Raw genomic sequence first — 17,460 nt, forward strand, 5'->3', positions numbered from 1 at the left:
TTATATATGCATTGATTGGACCACCTGCCTTGTTCAACAAACCCTGGGTTAACATCTGTGAACCCCACATGTCACTCTGCAATTACCCTTTGGCTGTATTCACATGACATGACGTGACATGCTGGTCCACAAACTGGCCAATATTTTAGTTCTATGTCAGTTAATGCAGCTGATGCAGTGCAGCATATTATGGAAAACTATGTTGTAAACCATAGTATAGCTGGCCATGGGCAAGTGGGTTATGTGAACACAACCACTGAGGGCCAGAATTGGCAACTCTGTTAGTCTCTGAGGCAGAGTGGCCAAGACAGGCAAACATGTGGTGAAGGAATCCTAATAAGGAATAAGCCTCAATAGACAGTTGGTAGTAACGTCAAAACTAAATAATTAGTGAGAGGGTTTCCTAGTCCCAGACTCCGTTTGGATTCCCCAGAAGCTTATTCCGTAATGACTCAGTTAGCCTTGCTTTCTCACTAAAGAGTTTGTAGCAAGGCTGTTTCTGGAAATGCTCAGACAATAGACAGTGTGGTCTTGGGGTCCGTTCACCTCTTTTCCCATAATTGAACCCTAATCTAGGTCTCTAATTCCATCTTTATTCTTTCAGCTCAACTGGACAGTACTCAAAGTTTGCAGGCCTGTGCCTTCCCCCTTGCAGAATGTCCTCTTCCTGTGGCTGTGGTCCTGCCCAGTGGTTGTCCCAGTTAATAGCTAAGCAGCCATTCAAACCTCTTTTCTATCAGATGGGGTCCCTTTTCTCTGAAATCCTTCAACACCTGTCTACTCAGTCTTGCTTCTGTCAAGGGTTATTTGAGTTAAATTTTATCAAAGTGTGTGTGTGTGTGTGCGTGCATGCAATGAAGTCTGTCTCCTCCAGTGCAGAAAGAAGACTGTGTCCCCATATTGGCCAACAGTTGTACAATTTGTTTTGCGAACTAGAGCCTTGTGCAGCCTGCTTCTAATACAATATCCTTCCATTGATGGCTTTGCCATCAACTAGCAAAATGCCCATTGTCATAGCAGGTATTGAGGGCAGAGATACTGACTGTACTGAAGGAGGAGTCTGAAGCCTGCAACACCTGGAGTAAAGAATTCCCCAGCCCACAGTCGCACACAGTAGGCGTAACCTAAGCCTGGCCGTGCCTTTACCAGATTATACCCATCTTCCTCACTTAAATATAAATATTGAATATAAATTCAATAAATACAATTAATTTATCAAATTTATATCCCACATCTCCAGGAGCTCAGATAATGTACTCTGGGGTAGGCAGTGAAGTGGGGGACTATTAGTCCACCTCCCAACCTTCCAGAGGAAAGATTTTTTTTTGAATTGGAGGGGATTTTAAGGGTGGAAACAGGAGCTTCCATTCCTAGTCTTAGAAGATTTTAAACTCATAGCTCAAAAGCACCATTTCAGGCTATTTTTCAAGGTTTTGGTGTTTGTGCCTGTGCTAGATGGCACCCTAGCAAGACTCCTGCTGGTCCTTGCCTCTTAAAAGGGGAAAAAAACTATCACTGGAAAACTAAGGAGGATTTCAAGTTGTCCCAGGTCAGGGTTGGGGGTCAGATGAAGACATGGCAGAAAAATGAGGTTGCAGGAACATGTTCATGCTGGGCTTAGGTGCCCTCAAAACTCCCTGTCCTCCTTTGTGGTGGAAGGAGCTTAGAATGGGACAGTTGAAAATCCACTTCCTACCTATCAGGTGGCTTCTGTTTGGGGTGCTGGTGGTGCTGTTAGGTAACATTTGCCCCCAATCTCCTAGGGAGGCCAGTTTCTGCAGCCCATCAGCAGTTGGAATCTTCCATTAAGCTGACCGCCTGTTTCCTTCCTCCAGTTTTGACTTTTCTAAAGCTGTTGTGGAAAAGTCAGGAATAGGCCATCACCAGAGAGGCATGTAATATTTTGTTAGATGTGCCCCATTTGGTCCTGGCATTGGCTTGAATACCTTCCTTTGCCTCCCAGCCACCCATCTCTAATTTTTTTTTGAAAGCAATAAATCTGAGCACAGGATGCTCTGATAAGAGCTAATTTATATGTGGATTTATGTGAGGAGGAGGGAACTAACCCAAAGCAGACTGTGGGACCAAGCCTGCAGCAGCGGCTACAACCCACTTGAGTTGCTTGACCTAAGTCAGTGACTGACCTGGAGAGTCAACGAGAAGGAAGTTCCCATCGCATGACTGGCCAGAGGCTTTGCAGTGGGGAGAGCCTTGGGGACCGGAGACGCTGGTCTCACAGCACCTAGCAACAGGGAACGTCCAGTTCCCTCTCTTGGTGGAGAAGATCCAGTCTGCTCCATCTAGCTCCAGTTTGACCTAATTTGGGAAATAATAAGGCTGGAAGCCAAGGACCCTGGCACGAGATCTGAAGCTTTCCAGTGAATGTTGAGCTCCGGTAAGTGGTGATCGTTCTTCCCCGAAACAGGTAGCTAGTGGGCCTAGGGTGGGATATTGTGGTAAAATGTGATTGATTGATTGATTGATTGATTGATAGATAGATAGATAGATAGATAGATAGATAGATAGGTAAAATATTGAGGAGATGCAGAGAAGAGCAACAAAAATATTTAGAAAAATGAAGAATGTGGTTGAGCATTATAAATACTTAGGTAGCGGGAAAATTCTAGCGTGGTTGCAAATTCTGACTCTTAAAGACCTTAAGTTTAAGAGGGTTAAGCATGTTGAAGGAGAAAGGTACTGTCATGAGTAAGGGCAGGTACACTCTGCAAAGGTACTGTTGTTTGTCTTTACATAGTCTAGAATTTGTCTTTGGAAGAGGAGATTAGAGATAGTTGGTTTAGATTAATTAAATCTTAAATAAAAGGATTCTGGAAAAAATGGGGGGACTGGACACAAAGAATTAATTGGAGTGAACCGTTCTGTGGTGAGGTAGACAGTGAATCTGCTATTTTGTTTCTAAAATTCAATTCCATTTTGTCAGGCTCTTAAAATTATCTTTAAACAATAAAAATAAAGGTATGTTCCTGGTTTGAAGCTGATTTAATTTATGAAGTCATCATCTGCCAGAACTTTATGAAGATGCCCCCTCCTTTGTTTGCCCAGCCCTTTCCTCTGCAGATGGTCTAGCAATGTTTCTACATTGGTTCAAGAGCCAACGGTAGAGCTCAACTGTTTCAAAGATCTCCTTGCCCTCCTGGAAACTCAGCTAATGTTGGATTAGGACTAGGACTGGAGAAATCAATGGCCAGTTGCAGAAATTGGGCCTCTTTTGGATCTGAAAAGACAGCTGTACCTTCTAAATGGATATAGTCACACATACCTTCTAAGTATGGTAGGTTGCAGTCTGGCTGTGCCAGGCCTCTAGGAAAACCAGCCTTTGGATCTGGATGTTTGTCCACCTTAGACAGGGCCAGGGTGTTTTGCACAGAAGTTTGCATGTTGCCAGTTTGATGTTTGTGAAGGCTGTGCATCTGTGAGCCCTCTGCTCTAGGAATGTGGTGCCTGTAGATTTCCAAGAGGCCTGCAGATGTCTCCCCTAGAGTCTGAAGCTCACTGTCCCTTTGGGTAGTACACTAATAGTAATGTTTTCATCCTAGCTGATCTCCAAAAACCTCATCAACATCAGACCTAGTTAGCACTTGGATGGGAAACCACCAGGAAATCCCACAGCTGTACGTTAGACTGGGAATATTCCAGGAGAAAGGAAAGGCAAACTACTTCCATATCATTTTCAAGAAAATAGCATGGATGTGTCCATGCATTTTAGAGTTTTAGAAATATTTAGATGCCACAAAACAGTGGTATTGCTTAGTGCCCATGTGAATGCTGGTTTAATAAGAACGGGTGGCATGGTTCGAGAGAGTGCCTGCTTATCCAGAAGAAGAGACTAAGGTGAGCTGGGATGGTAGGAACACCCTGTGGAGAGTGGCGGGGGGGGGGGGGGGGGCAACAGAAGCAATCCCACTAACTCCCTTTCTGTTAATGGCAACCATTATAGGAACGAACAAGCCCCCGGCAGCCATTTTACAGTAGTAGTGATGGTGGGCTTTAAAAATTCCAGTTGTGCCCACTTGCCTAAAAGGGCAGCCAAACTGGGGACAGATTGGTCCACTCCATCTAGCCCAGTTGTCTCAGCCCCTGACCAACATCGTCTGAGTCCAGAAATGGAGAAAAATTAGGCTCGGTTAGTATTCGGATGAGAGACCACCAAGACATTCCAGCGGTGCGGGATAGACTTGGGATAGCAAGAAACATCTGAGGAAGAGACAGGGGAGTCCCACTTTCATACCGATGCTGAAAAAACTTTATGGCCAGCAGCTCAACTTGAACAATGCTCTATTTGTATAGCACACTTAGAAGGGATTCTGGGTATTCCCCGCTAGCGTGAGGGGGAGTCCTGTCAGGACCAGGTGGATTTCCTTGCCGAGTCTTTGCAGACTGGCCAGAATCGCCCAGAACCTCATTTCCAGCAGAGGAAGGATGCTGGTCACAGTCCATTATTTCTCTCTCGCTCCTCCAACCACTCAGCCCACCAGGAACTTTGCTTCCTCGCTGTCCTGACAGTCAGGAACCACGCTGAGACGAGGAGTAGGTCTCTAGTGTTTATCACTGCTACATAAGACAGAAAATCCTAACAAACTGAAGAAGCGTGGGAAAACCCAGACAGACAAACCCCAAAAGCCAAGGCGGGTCTGTTCTGTGTCTCTTTGAATGGCTGCTCAACTCCTCAGTACTACGCGTGCGTTTTCCCCCCTGGATCGGGGCCCCCTCCTGCTCGCCATCAGTGCTCATGAAACATACAGCCTTTCTGATCTCTCCAGATGTATTGGACTTTAGCCACAGTGGTTGGGAATTATGGGAGTTGCAGTGTACCATAGTTGGAGTTGGGAACAGATGGCTTAGCTGTTTTGACTGGTATCATCAATCCAGAACAAACCTTAGCTTGCTGGGGGGACAACAAGCCAGGAGCTTCACTGGACAGCGCCTCAAGCAGCACCATCTCGGTTTGTTCACTATTTGCACTGTGGGGAGGAGCAGAAGTCAGCAGGCTCCATTGTCCCGCATGCTCATGTCAGTCAGGCTTCTCTGGGATTTTAAAAGACTGTGATGTGTGAAATGTCTGTGTTGTGTGTCAGATGTCGTTTTTTAATCTCTTGAGTCATCTCCCCACATTGTTTCCAGTACCTGAATTGGGCATTCAGTGGGTAGCCTGCCATGACTTTTTCAGGGACTTCCCCTCAGTTGCTTTTGTTGCTATAATCATTTTCCATAATTTTAATGCCAAGAGCTCAAATGATACCTGCTTGTGGGGTAGTTTAGGCGAGAAACTGTAGCTGGCTGCTTGACAGACTGAGGATTTGAACCCGGGTCTCGTTTGTTTAACCCTAGCCCACCGGGGCTGCCATACATCTGCTTTCAGAAAGTAAGTCTGTGACCTCAGAGTTGCTGGGGTACGTGTGTGTGGCTTCTAGGAAGCACACTGTGACAGTGTTGCATGGAATCACTGCACTCTGGCTGTTGCGCCCTGGCCGGGTAGGTGTGTGCCTCTGTCCTGGGCAACAGCGGACGTTGCTCCTCGGCTGCAGCGTGCGTGCAGCCACGTGGCCAGAGAGCCGCAGGGGTCTGACTGTAGACCACCCATCAACGAGCTAAGAAGGCGCTTCGTGTCTGCATTTCCTCCTGTGCGCTTCTCGTGCCCCGGAGAGGCTGCTCTGAGCAGCGGCATCATGTGCTGTGAGAGGAAACGCTGGGAAGCCACTCCGTCCCTCCAAGGGCTGTTTCTGATGCAATCTGCGCTACTTCTGGAACAGGGCTGCCCTTGTCTGCCTCCCGCTCTTCAAGGTGGAGTAAGAGCACATGCTCTGTGGGTCTCTCCTTCTCCTCCGCCTCTGAGGGGAGGGGCAAAGCAGTTTGAATAATCCAAGTTTTGAGCATGGCTAGTTAACTTCCTGGCGTGAGTTGGATGTACAAAGGAAGGGCGAGCCTGGAGGGGGGGGTCTTCTTTTTCTCTCTCTCCCTCAGGAAGAGAGAACTTCATTCGTCCACCCCTCTCACTCTTATTTCCCCCAAATTTTGTTCTTTATTTGCATTGGATGCCCAAAACTCCCACTGCCAATCTAGCTAGTGGGAGACCCAATCCGATCGGCTCAAGGCTGGATTATGTCTCGGACAGAATCTTTGGCCGGGTCTAAAATCAGTCGGAAGAAAGAAAACATCTTGAAGGTTAGTTCTGCTCTTTGGGGCCTTTGTTTAGGTAGGGTTTGGGCTGTGATCTAGTGAGACTCGAGCTCTTGCGTAGTCGAGTATTGTGGCATAGACTTTGGGGGGGGGGATTTTGAGTCAGCTGTAGGTTTGATCCTTGATTTCTGTGCCTTCCAGCGCGCGTGCTGGGGGGGAAATATCGAAAGGGGTGGTTACCCAGACTACGAAATCAAGTCCTTTGTGGCCGTCTTCAACCCTGCAAACATGTAGGTTCCGGGGGAAGTTTTATGAATTCATCCATACATGTGCTTTTGGGATGAGTGGGGACTGGTCCACTTGAGAGCCAGAAGTTTTTTATTTTTACCTACCCCTCCCCTGGAATCTTCATTTGGGACAAAAAATAAAAATAAAGGACAAAGACAAGCCTGTGATTTGTTCTGAATTTGTAAAACTTTGCAGGCTGTTCAAACACCATGGAATTGGTGTACCGTCTCCCTCTCGGGCTTGAGTCCTGGATACGTCTAATATGAAAATAAAACTCGTGCCTTTTGTGGCTGCAGTCTCTCCCCTTGGATTGCAGCCAAGATACAAATAGACGGATTTGCTTTTGTTGCTGGGTTCTGCAGTTTGAAAACCGCTTTAGCCATGCGGTGCTGAAAGCACCCTATAATTTTATTTGCATTTTAAAAAAATGCATCTCCCCTCCCACTCCCCACTTCTGGTTTCAGGTCTTGCCTTGCCAGATGTCCCTTTATTTTAAGGGGCTGCCCTGATTCCCCGAACAATAGGGTTTCTGTAGTTACACTATAAAAGGATATCCCTTATATGGAGGATTCACTAATTTAGCCACTAATCAGCGCCTCAGTCCCAGGGCGCTGTTCGGTCCGTTTGAGCTCTTTTAGCCTGTTACTCGTTTTGTGTGCTCTCGGAGTGTTTCCCTGAGTCTCCTTTATGCATCCAACCATGTTAGCTGTTCCAGGGTGCAGAAACTGGAACAACCAGACCAAACCCTCCTCTCAACCTGCAGAACCTGGTTGGCTGCTTAGCCTGTCCGTTCATGGGGGGCATGACAATGGCTGTCTAATATTTGGGGTGCTGCTTAAAGCTAAAGGCATTCCGTAACAAAACGGAATTGCGGGGTCTCCCAACTGTTGACAAGGAGGTGGTGCGTGGAGCAGCGTGCAAACTCTCTCAGATTTGGAGGGGATATTCAGCCTTCTCCAGCCTCACGTGCTCCAGATGAAGCCGTCGTGTGGCTGTGGATGATAAAGACTGTAGTCCTCAAGCTGTGGGCATAGGCAGTTCATTTTAGATTGCAAAATTGGCACACCTTCTGAAACGTAGCAGTAAGAGTCAGAGTCCCTCTTTGGGGGGAGACGGGTGGTAGTAAAAATGTGAGAAATAAATATTTGGGGGGTAGGGGGATCGGTTTCCCTAGAACAGAGGCATGTACTGTGTCAATTTTTTTAGGGTTAAAAAACAATGCTTTGGGGTAACCTTGTGAAATGAGACAACACAGAAAAGGAACAGCCTTTGTTTATTGCTTAATCCCTTCAGTTCTACAGAAATGAGCAGAGGGGGGACTCTTCTCCATCAGCCCTTGAACTGTGATTTATTCGGTTTTTGGCATAAGGGAACCACATCTGTAATAAGTTGGGAAGTTTAATTGTACTTATTTTTAAACAGCTCAACTGCTGAGCCTAAAATAGGTTTCCCTTCTTAAAACTTATTTTTTTTCTTCCTAAAACCTTTCTTTTTAAGCTCATAGCTGGGTAATGGGAGAATAAACTGTCTCATTCATGTATTTATATTTGAAACTTGAGCTGAAAATTTGTAATTGACTTACAAACAAAGCTGTAAAAAAATAAACCCCACTTAACACAGACTTCAGGAAAACATTTAGCTTGCAAACCCCATGTTTATCCTTACTAGAATGGCGTGAGGTAGATTTCCGCTTCTCATTTTACAGAGAGAGGACTGAGACTGGGGTTGAATTTGTAGGACGGCTAGACTGGGCTCCAGTGAGGTCAGGCTGTTTAGATTCAGCATGTTGTGGGAACGGGGCCCACTCGTTAAGTCGTGATATGGTGTATTTGGCAGAGGCCTGGCATGTTGTGGGAACACAGCCACGGTGCTTTGTTAACTCAGGTGTTGTTGCCAAGAATCGAGGGACTTTGAGGGAGACCTTCGCTTTATGAACCCAGGCTTTGTTTCCTTTGTTTGAGGCTCCAGGGATAGACTGTTTTTCCCCTTTGTGCTCCACAACAGGAGAGGCATGAGGGAAGCAGGGTTCAGACTTGGAGCAGCAATCAGGAATGTGCCTGTGAGTGTGTGCTGAGTGCTCATCTTGGCCAGCTTCTGTGCTTTTTGGCTTACTGATCAAAGCTGCTGTTGTGGCAGCGCTTGCTCCCTACTGTCACACTTCTCATTTTAGAAATGCTCTGCTGCCGCCTTCGTGGTTCCTCTTCCCACCCAGTGTCTTGCAAAACAATGGCCCCTGGATGTTGAAATGGTTCCTGGTCTCTTGAAAGCCCAGGCTTGTTTTTGCTGATGCTGGCTGGGTGGGTGGCAGGGGCGAGTCAGAGGTTTCCACCAAGCCGATGCAAGGCTTATACCATCCTCCCCTCCTGGCTGCCACAGCTGGCCCCCAGACCCTCTCTGCTGCCAAATGCGGCAATTGATCAGGCAGAAGTGTCAGAGAAGCTTGAGGTTCTACAGCTAAGATGTACACAGGCCCCTGGAAGTGGTGGACTGAGAAAGAGAGGGCTGGGAAGCAAGCATTTTGCACCCTTCTCACCCAGGCACAATTCACTTCTGAGAACTCGAGGGGTTAAATGGTCCAGGACCCATTTCACACTTCCATGGCAAGCAACAAGAGGTGGAACTCTGTCTCCTTTGAAAAAACAGTGGGATAGTTGGGAAGGTTGCGTGAATGAGAATTGGCCCAAACAGTTTCAACAAACTTTGATGTTCATTCAGTGAATCCCACAGATCTTTCCCCATTTTGTTCTTAGGGAAATCCTGCAAGGCACGGTAGTGCTGCCACCCTTTGTAGCAAAGGGCCACTGGGGCAATCAACACTTCGTAGGGATGGAAATAGAGATTTCCCCTCTCTGAATCAAATACGTCAGGTGTCTTTAATTTTTTAAAAGTAACTGTTAAGATTCGTTTTCTTTCTGCTTTAGCTGTGGTTACAAGGTTATAAGGATGAGGCGTTTTGCATATGCTCAGTGGCACATTTTAATCTGTATAAAATGACAGCAAATATTAAAATAGCCCCAAACTTATATAAAGTGCATTTGCTCTCTCTTTTTTAGGTTTTTTAATCCTGCCTTTATTATTTTTTATAAACAACTCAAGACAGGAAACATCCCTAATACTCCTTCCTCTTCCTGTTTTCCTCACAACAACAGCCCTGTGCGGTGGGTTGGGCTGAGAGAGAGCGAGAGAGAGACTGGCCCAAGGTCACCCAGCCGGCTTCCGTGCCTCATGCGGGACTCGAACTCACCGCTGGAGCCTTCACCACTAGGCCAAACTGGCTCCAAAACCTCTTTCCATAGATTAAGTCAGGTTGCAACCTACACCTTTACTCTGCCTTCCTGGAATCCTCGTAACAAGTTTTGTAAACAGATCCATCATTGTAAGGAGAGATGGTGGAAATCATGCATGTCTTTTAGAAATAGAAACCTGAAATAGGGTTTATAGGAATAGGAAATTGCTGTGACCTGTGACTGCATTACACATGGCCAGAGGCACTGTCACTTTAGGGTCTTCAAAGCTCTCAATCTGGAACCATCTTTTGAGGTTACCACACTTCTCTTTCTGTTAGTGTCACCCACCCACCCATCCGCCAAGCAACAGAGTTGGACAAAACAAATGCCTATACTGCACGTAAACTGGAAAAACACTGGGTTTCAAGGTGGAATCCACCCATCTTGGTGTACATTTTCCACCTTCTAAAAAGAGACGGTGCTTTTTGGTGATGCACTTCCTTCCAGTTCTCTAGGAAATGCTATGCTATGGCTTGCTTCTTTGTTCCCTTCTGTATTATCTAAACACTTGGCTCCTTCTGTGGATTGCTGTGCTTCTCGTTACTTTACATCTGAACTCGGCCAGAAGCATTTCATTAAAGACAAGAGGCAGGGCTGAGTTGCAGCCAAACATTATGTTTCTAGAAGTGAGGGCTGGCCTTTGTTCCTTTGTCCCAGGAAGGTGATACCTACAGCCATACCATTCACCATAAAATCTCCTGCCTGCAATTGCTTGCTCTGTTCATTGGCTTTTATTGGGGGCAGGAGGGGACAGAGGTGTCACTACTGTCTATTTGTAACCCTTCCTGTGTTTTCCCAGAAGCCATTCCATCTTTTCTCTACTGAAAAAAAGGAGAAAGCTGCACAGTTCTTTTTGATAAAACCCTCCATCTGGGAACATGACACCCTAATCCGGCTGGGCCAGAAAGGATGCCTAAAACAACATAACTAAATAAAACTCATTCCAGTCTAGTCAGATATGTTGTGTGAACTCCACTCTTGAATCTAAACTTCAGACCTGATTACTACCACTGAGCATAGGTTTTGTTTTTAAGTTTCTGCTCCCTTTCTCCTTACTTTATGTCCCACCTGGCTTTATAAAGGGCTCTGTAGATCCCCAACCCATGCTCTATTGTGGTATCGTGTTGGGTCCCAATAAAGAGACCCTGTGGATTTAGTTGTTCGCTGGAAATATTGAAGGGGGTTCCTTTGTTATACCACCCAGTTTTAAATCTTTTTAGGAGAAAATAGGCCTTTCAGTGAGGATTCCCTTACTGCAGAGGGCTAAGTTCATTGGACAATCTGGCATTTATTTGGCTGAAGAAAGGGTGTTTCCTCGCTTTTCTTTTCTTTTCAACCTCTGCTGAGCATCAACCCACAGGAGTCTTGTTTTTATTTTCCTTCCTCTCCCTTTCCAATTATTTTGAAAATGAATGATCCAGAACTTTGCAATGATGCCATCTTCCCAGCCAGCTGCCACGTCTTTTCACCATTAATAATCCCCAAAGTCATTGTGGCTTTGCATGACTGTTGAGGGAGATCAGAGACTGCTTGCCCTCCATGCTTATGGGAGGGAGTTGGGGGGAGAGCAGGGGAAAATGGGCTGGGGGAGCCTCAACGGCCATTGGATTTGTCCACCGACACTATGCATCCAGATCTGACCCAGCCGCCCTTTGTTCCTTGGGAGACCTCCAATCTCTTTGGATGAGCTGATGTTCACCTGTGCATCTATTGCTTTATCAACTTTTCTTTCTTTTCCTCAAACTTTCTCTTTGGAATAAATATCTATGCGACGGGCAGAAAAGTAAATCTACCTTTTTATCTGCTACATGTGAACAAAGAGGTGAAGAGTTCTTTTTTGACATGGTGTTTATTGGGAATTATTTACCTTTGTCAAATAATAGTTTTTGTAGAAGGCTCTGTTCCCAAGGTAACAAGCCTTGAAGTTGATCCCTAATTTCCATCTGAGCCTCATGGAACAACATCCCTGGCAATAGGACAGTTAATGGCGTGCAGGTTCTTGATGCAGAAAGATGAGCACTTGAAGACGTTTGGGGACCTAAAGATTAAAAAATGGCAAAATCTTCTGGTTGATGACCTGGTGACTACATGGACAAGCACACCCCAAAAAAATCTAGAAGGAATTATATCCTTCCATAGGCCACCTTCTGCTGGACCTGCCCTGTTGGTACTTGGTTCAACAGGGCTGATTAATTCCATGCCATGGGTCAACTTGGTCTCCCCCTCTAAATATTTGCTGCTTATTGATATCCCAAACTAGTCAGCTCACCTTTTCTTTGGTTTAGGAGCCCTTTTGTAAACATTAGGTTGCATCTGAACCTCTCTATCGGTTCAAGCAATATTTTAATATACCTGGGAAAAGAACCATGCAGTGTGTTTCCCTGGAAGTAATGACCTTTAAGAGCAAGAATGTAAGTGCATTTGTGGGAAGGTACCTCAGAGTCCAACTGGTTCTGTAATAGAAGGCAGCAGAGGGTGGGTGAAAGTGGGTATTTCATTTTGAGAGAAACCTGTAGTTTTGCATTTGAGTCAGCCACCCTAACTCTTTTTCCATCTTACTGGATCGCACAGAGGGAGGCATGTCCTGCAAGGTAAAGGTAAAGGTTTCCCTTGACGTAAAGTCCAGTCGTGTCCGACTCTAGGGGGCGGTGCTCATCTCCGTTTCAAAGCCTTGGAGCCGGCGTTGTCCATAGGACACTTCCGGGTCATGTGGCCAGCATGACTCACGGAACGCCGTTAATGTCCTGCAAACAGGGACTTTATTTGAGGAGGCCAGCTGCCTCTAGAGTGCCACAAAAGTAAAGAACTCCCCCACCCCTCTATAGTTCTACTTATAGAAATTTGTTGAAGTGAAGTTAAACTTCCCCTTTAAAGTATGAAACCCCCTTGGAACATCCTTGTTCCAAAATGAAGCCACTCTTGACATCCTTGGAGACACCGTTGTCTAAATGGAGCCTCCAGAATCAAACTATTAGTGGAACAGAAGATGAAGATGACAAAAATGGATGTGCTCTAGCCAGGAGATCTGGCTGCCTCATATATGATACTCCCAAAAATCTTAGGAGGCCCAGGGGACACCACGTGGAGCTGGCCTATCAATTGTCCCCCCTTGATTCCTGGTCTATCAATTTTCATCTCCTTGATTCCTGGAGGCAATCTTGGCAAAAAGCCTGCCCCCAGCACTGTCAAAGCTTACCCTATATTACAATGAAGCTTTTGATCAGCCATGCAGAATATGGTCATCTATCAACAGAGTGCGCACTTATCATGGCAGGTGTGCAGATTCCCTATATAAATGGGGTAAGATACCATCTCCAGGCTGTGACTGTGGGGCTGACAGGCAAACTGTTAAACACATAATACAAGAATGTAAGACTAGAGCCTACGACGGGAACTTTGCTGATTTCCTGATGGCAACTGATGCTGCAAAAGACTATATTTGTAATCTTAATGTTTGTTTTTAGTTATAAATTTTTATATACCTTTTTATATTCCCATTTTTAAAAAAATATAATATATTTGTAATATGTATGATGTGCTGCCATACAATAAATAAGTAAGTAAGTAAGTGGAACGGACCCAGACTGAAGGAGGAGCAGGTTCCAGTTCAGTTGTAAAATTAATAATAACTTGGCCTGTTTTTACATTTCACTTACATGTTTCCAAAGCTTACCCTCCTTTCTGTATGGGCTCAGGTGATGCTATGATGCTGAGCTAAAGATTCTCTAGCTGAAGCAGGGCTTGAGTGCTGCTTTCCAGCCTCTGCTTGTGGCTGTATGGATTGGGTCCTGTAAACCAGACTGCCCTCTGCTCTGGGTGAGAGCAGCCACAGTGGCGTTTGCTCAGAACTACAGTTGGCTGGATTCCCGTGATACACTGACCCACCAACCGTGATTTACAATCCACAGTGGCTGGATTGACAAAGGCCAGCAGCAAATGCCCTGGCTTACCATGATGTGTGAAGCCCTTCTTTGACCCCTCCTGCTTCCCCCAGCCAACTCAGAGGTCTTCCTGTCCTGCTCACTCCAACATCTTAACTGCTTGGCTGCCTTCCCAACTGGTAGCTGTAGCTGAACTGGGAAACGTTGAACAACAATTGTATTTGGATGTCTGTTGCTTTTCTGCCCTCCCTCCCTCAGCAGAGAGCACTTAGGCAAGGCAAGGGCAGGCTGGATGCTGGGCTGGAATTGGTGGGAGTCCCGCTGCTTGCACAGTTTGTGAGCACCAAAAGTAGAGACTGTCTTAAATTTGTCTCTGTGTGTATAAAGTGTGATCTTGCCTCTAGCTGAGTTCACACAACTCACTTAACAGACATGCTTAACCAGTCCATTCATGGACTAGCAGCCATATTTGCACAACATGCAGAGCTTGCTTTGGATGAACCTTGATTAGTTGTTTGTGAATTTGTTACGTGAATGCTTTGTATTGTACAGATCCAGGCAGTAGCTTACTTCAGTTAAGTGTGTTGTGTAAATGGAGTCCTGTGATGAGAGCCAAGAGCTTAGTGAATTTTTTTAACGATTTCTTTTCTCTGCCATTTCCTGTTGTTGTTTATTCGTTCAGTCGCTTCCGACTCTTCGTGACTTCATGGACCAGCCCACGCCAGAGCTTCCTGTCGGTCGTCAACACCCCCAGCTCCCCCAGGGACGAGTCCGTCACCTCTAGAATATCACCCATCCACCTTGCCCTTGGTCGGCCCCTCTTCCTTTTGCCTTCCACTCTCCCCAGCATCAGCATCTTCTCCAGGGTGTCCTGTCTTCTCATTATGTGGCCAAAGTATTTCAGTTTTGCTTTTAATACCATTCCCTCAAGTGAGCAGTCTGGCTTTATTTCCTATTTATCAGACCAGTATGGACTGGTCTGATCTTCTTGCAGTCCAAGGCACCCTCAGAATTTTCCTCCAACACCACAGTTCAAAAGCATTGATCTTCCTTCTCTCAGCGTTCCTCATGGTCCAGCTCTCACAGCCATATGTTACTACGGGGAACACCATTGCTTTGACTATGCCCCAATTAGGGGTGAAAAATTAAGGAGAACTCCAGCCTTGGATTCCTCAAGCCCAGCATGTCGCATGATGTGTTCTGCGTACAAGTTGAATAGGTAGGGTGAGAGTAGACAGCCCTGCCGTACTCCTTTCCCTATCTTAAACCAGTCCGTTGTTCCGTGGTCTGTTCTTACTGTTGCTACTTGGTCGTTATACAGATTCTTCCGGAGGCAGACAAGATGACTTGGTATCCCCATACCGCTAAGAACTTGCCACAATTTGTTATGGTCCACACAGTCAAAGGCTTTAGAATAGTCAATAAAACAGAAATAGATGTTTTTCTGAAACTCCCTGGCTTTTTCCATTGTCCATTGGATATTGGCAATTTGGTCCCTAGTTCCTCTGCCTTTTTTAAACCCAGCTTGTACATCTGGCAATTCTCACTCCATGAACTGCTGAAGTCTACCTTGCAGGATCTTGAGCATTACCTTACTGGCATGTGAAATGAGTGCCACTGTTTGATAGTTTGAACATTCTTTAGTGTTTCCCTTTTTTGGTATGGGGATATAAGTTGATTTTTTCCAATCTGTTGGCCATTCTTGTGTTTTCCAAATTTGCTGGCATATAGCATGCATTACCTTGACAGCATCATCTTGCAAGATTTTGAACAGTTCAGCTGGGATGCCGTCGTCTCCTACTGCCTTGTTATTAGCAATGCTTCTTAAGGCCCACTCAACCTCACTCTTCAGGATGTCTGGCTCTAACTCACTGACCACACTGTCAAAGCTATCCCCGATATTGTTATCCTTCCTATACAGGTCTTCTGTATATTCTTGCCACCTTTTCTTGATCTCTTCTTCTGTTAGGTCCTTGCCATCTTTGTTTTTGATCATACCCATTTTGGCCTGGAATTTACCTCCAATGTTTCTAATTTTCTGGAAGAGGTCTCTTGTCCTTCCTATTCTATTGTCTTCTTCCACTTCCGCGCATTGCTTGTTTAAAAATAATTCCTTATCTCTTCTGGCTAACCTCTGGAATTTTGCATTTAATTGGGCATATCTCCCCCTATCACTGTTGGCTTTTGCTTTCCTTCTTTCTTGGGCTACTTCTAGTGTCTCAGCAGACAGCCATTTTGCCTTCTTGGTTTTCTCTTTCTTTGGGATGTATTTTGTTGCCGCCTCCTGAACAATCTTGCGAACTTCTGTCCATAGTTCTTCCGGGACCCTATCTACTAAGTCCAGTCCCTTAAATCGATTCTTCACCTCCACTGCATATTCCTTAGGAATATTAGTGAGCTCCTATCTAGCTGATCTGTGGGTCTTCCCTAATCTCTTTAGTCTGATCCTAAATTGTGCAAGAAGTTCATGATCTGAACTACAGTCAGCTCCAGGTCTTGTTTTTACCGACTGTATAGAGGTCCACCACCTTTGGCTGCAAAGGATGTAGTCAATCTGATTTTGGTGGTATCCATTTGGTGAAGTCCATGTATAAAGCTGTCTCTTCGGTTGTTGGAAGAGAGTGTTTGTTATGCAGAGTGAGTGGTCTTGGCAAAATTCTATCAGCCTATGTCCTGCTTCATTTTGTTCTCCCAGGCCATGCTTACCTGTAATTCCAGGTGTCATTTGACTGCCCACCTTGGCATTCCAGTCTCCCGTGATGAAAATAACATCTCTTTTAGGCGTGTTGTCCAGCAGGTGCTGCAGATCCTCATAGAACTGCTCTACTTCAGGTTCTTCAGCATCTGTGGTTGGGGCGTATATTTGGATCACTGTGATGTTAGATGGCTTGCCCTGAATTCGAATTGAGATCATTCTGTTGTTTTTGGATTGTATCCAAGCACTGCTTTAGCCACTTTACAATTAATTATGAAGGCTACTCCATTTCTTCTGTGGTCCTCTTGTCCACAGTAGTAGATCTGGTGGTCATTTGATGTGAAGTGGCCCATTCCAGTCCATTTCAGTTCACTGACGCCCAGAATGTCTATCTTTAATCTTGACATCTCACCAATAACCACATCCAATTTGCCCTGGCTCATGGATCTTACATTCCAGGTTCCAATGGTGTGTTGATCCTTAGAACGTCGGATTCGCCGTTCACCACCAGCACCGTCGGCCGCTAGCCGTCCTTTCGGCTTTGAGCTAGCTGTGTCATCACGTCTGGGGCTAGTTGAGCTCATCCTCTGTTCCTCCCCAGTAGCATTTTGACCATCTTCCGACCTGGGGGTCTCATCTTCCGATGGTATACCGACATATCTCTGGTTGTACTGATCCGTTTAGTTTTCACAGCAAGAATACTGGGGTGGGTTGCCATTCCCTTCGCCGGGGATCGCATTTAGTCTGACCTCTCTGTCATGACCTTCCCGTCTTGGGTGGCCCTTCACAGTTTAGCTCATGGCATCATTGAGGTGCTCAAGCTCCAGCACCACGACAAGGTAACGATCCTTTGCTGAAGCTGCCATTTCCTACTGTTGCAATTTTGACTGCACACTCTGTATGACAGGATTTGGTTTGTCTTGGTTCTGCTATTCTGGGAAGCGCCATCTAGAATTGGATAATGAAAAAATATGCAGTAACCACTGTAACAGACTGTAGTAGACCAATGGTGGTAAGATAGCCGTTCTACTTAAGTACCCCCAACCATCCTCTCCTGGCATACCTTCTCTTGTTACTATGATAGTGGCATTTGCTTGCCTTGATATTTTCCAGCCATGGTGTGGGCATGATCTGAATTTGAGCCTGGTCTCAGTTCTGGAGCCTGCTTGGA

At 45.7% G+C, this 17,460-nt stretch overlaps 1 protein-coding gene across 3 annotated transcripts in view; it reads left to right on the forward strand.

Moving 5' to 3' along the window:
* The window catches only part of ARHGEF2 (Rho/Rac guanine nucleotide exchange factor 2), a 113,683-nt gene that overhangs the window by 46,820 nt on the left and 49,403 nt on the right, over positions 1-17,460 (forward strand). Inside the window, exon 1 of one of the 3 annotated variants that reach the window (XM_063317081.1) lies at positions 6,016-6,183. The exons of the other annotated variants lie outside the window; for them this stretch is intronic. Coding sequence (XP_063173151.1) covers positions 6,121-6,183 — 63 coding nt within the window. The 5' untranslated portion in view covers positions 6,016-6,120. Of the gene's footprint in view, positions 1-6,015; positions 6,184-17,460 lie in introns of those variants that run through there. 3 annotated transcript variants of the gene reach the window in all.

The sequence above is a fragment of the Candoia aspera genome, chromosome 17 (genome assembly GCF_035149785.1).
Source record: "Candoia aspera isolate rCanAsp1 chromosome 17, rCanAsp1.hap2, whole genome shotgun sequence".
Taxonomy (NCBI): Eukaryota; Metazoa; Chordata; class Lepidosauria; order Squamata; family Boidae; genus Candoia; species Candoia aspera.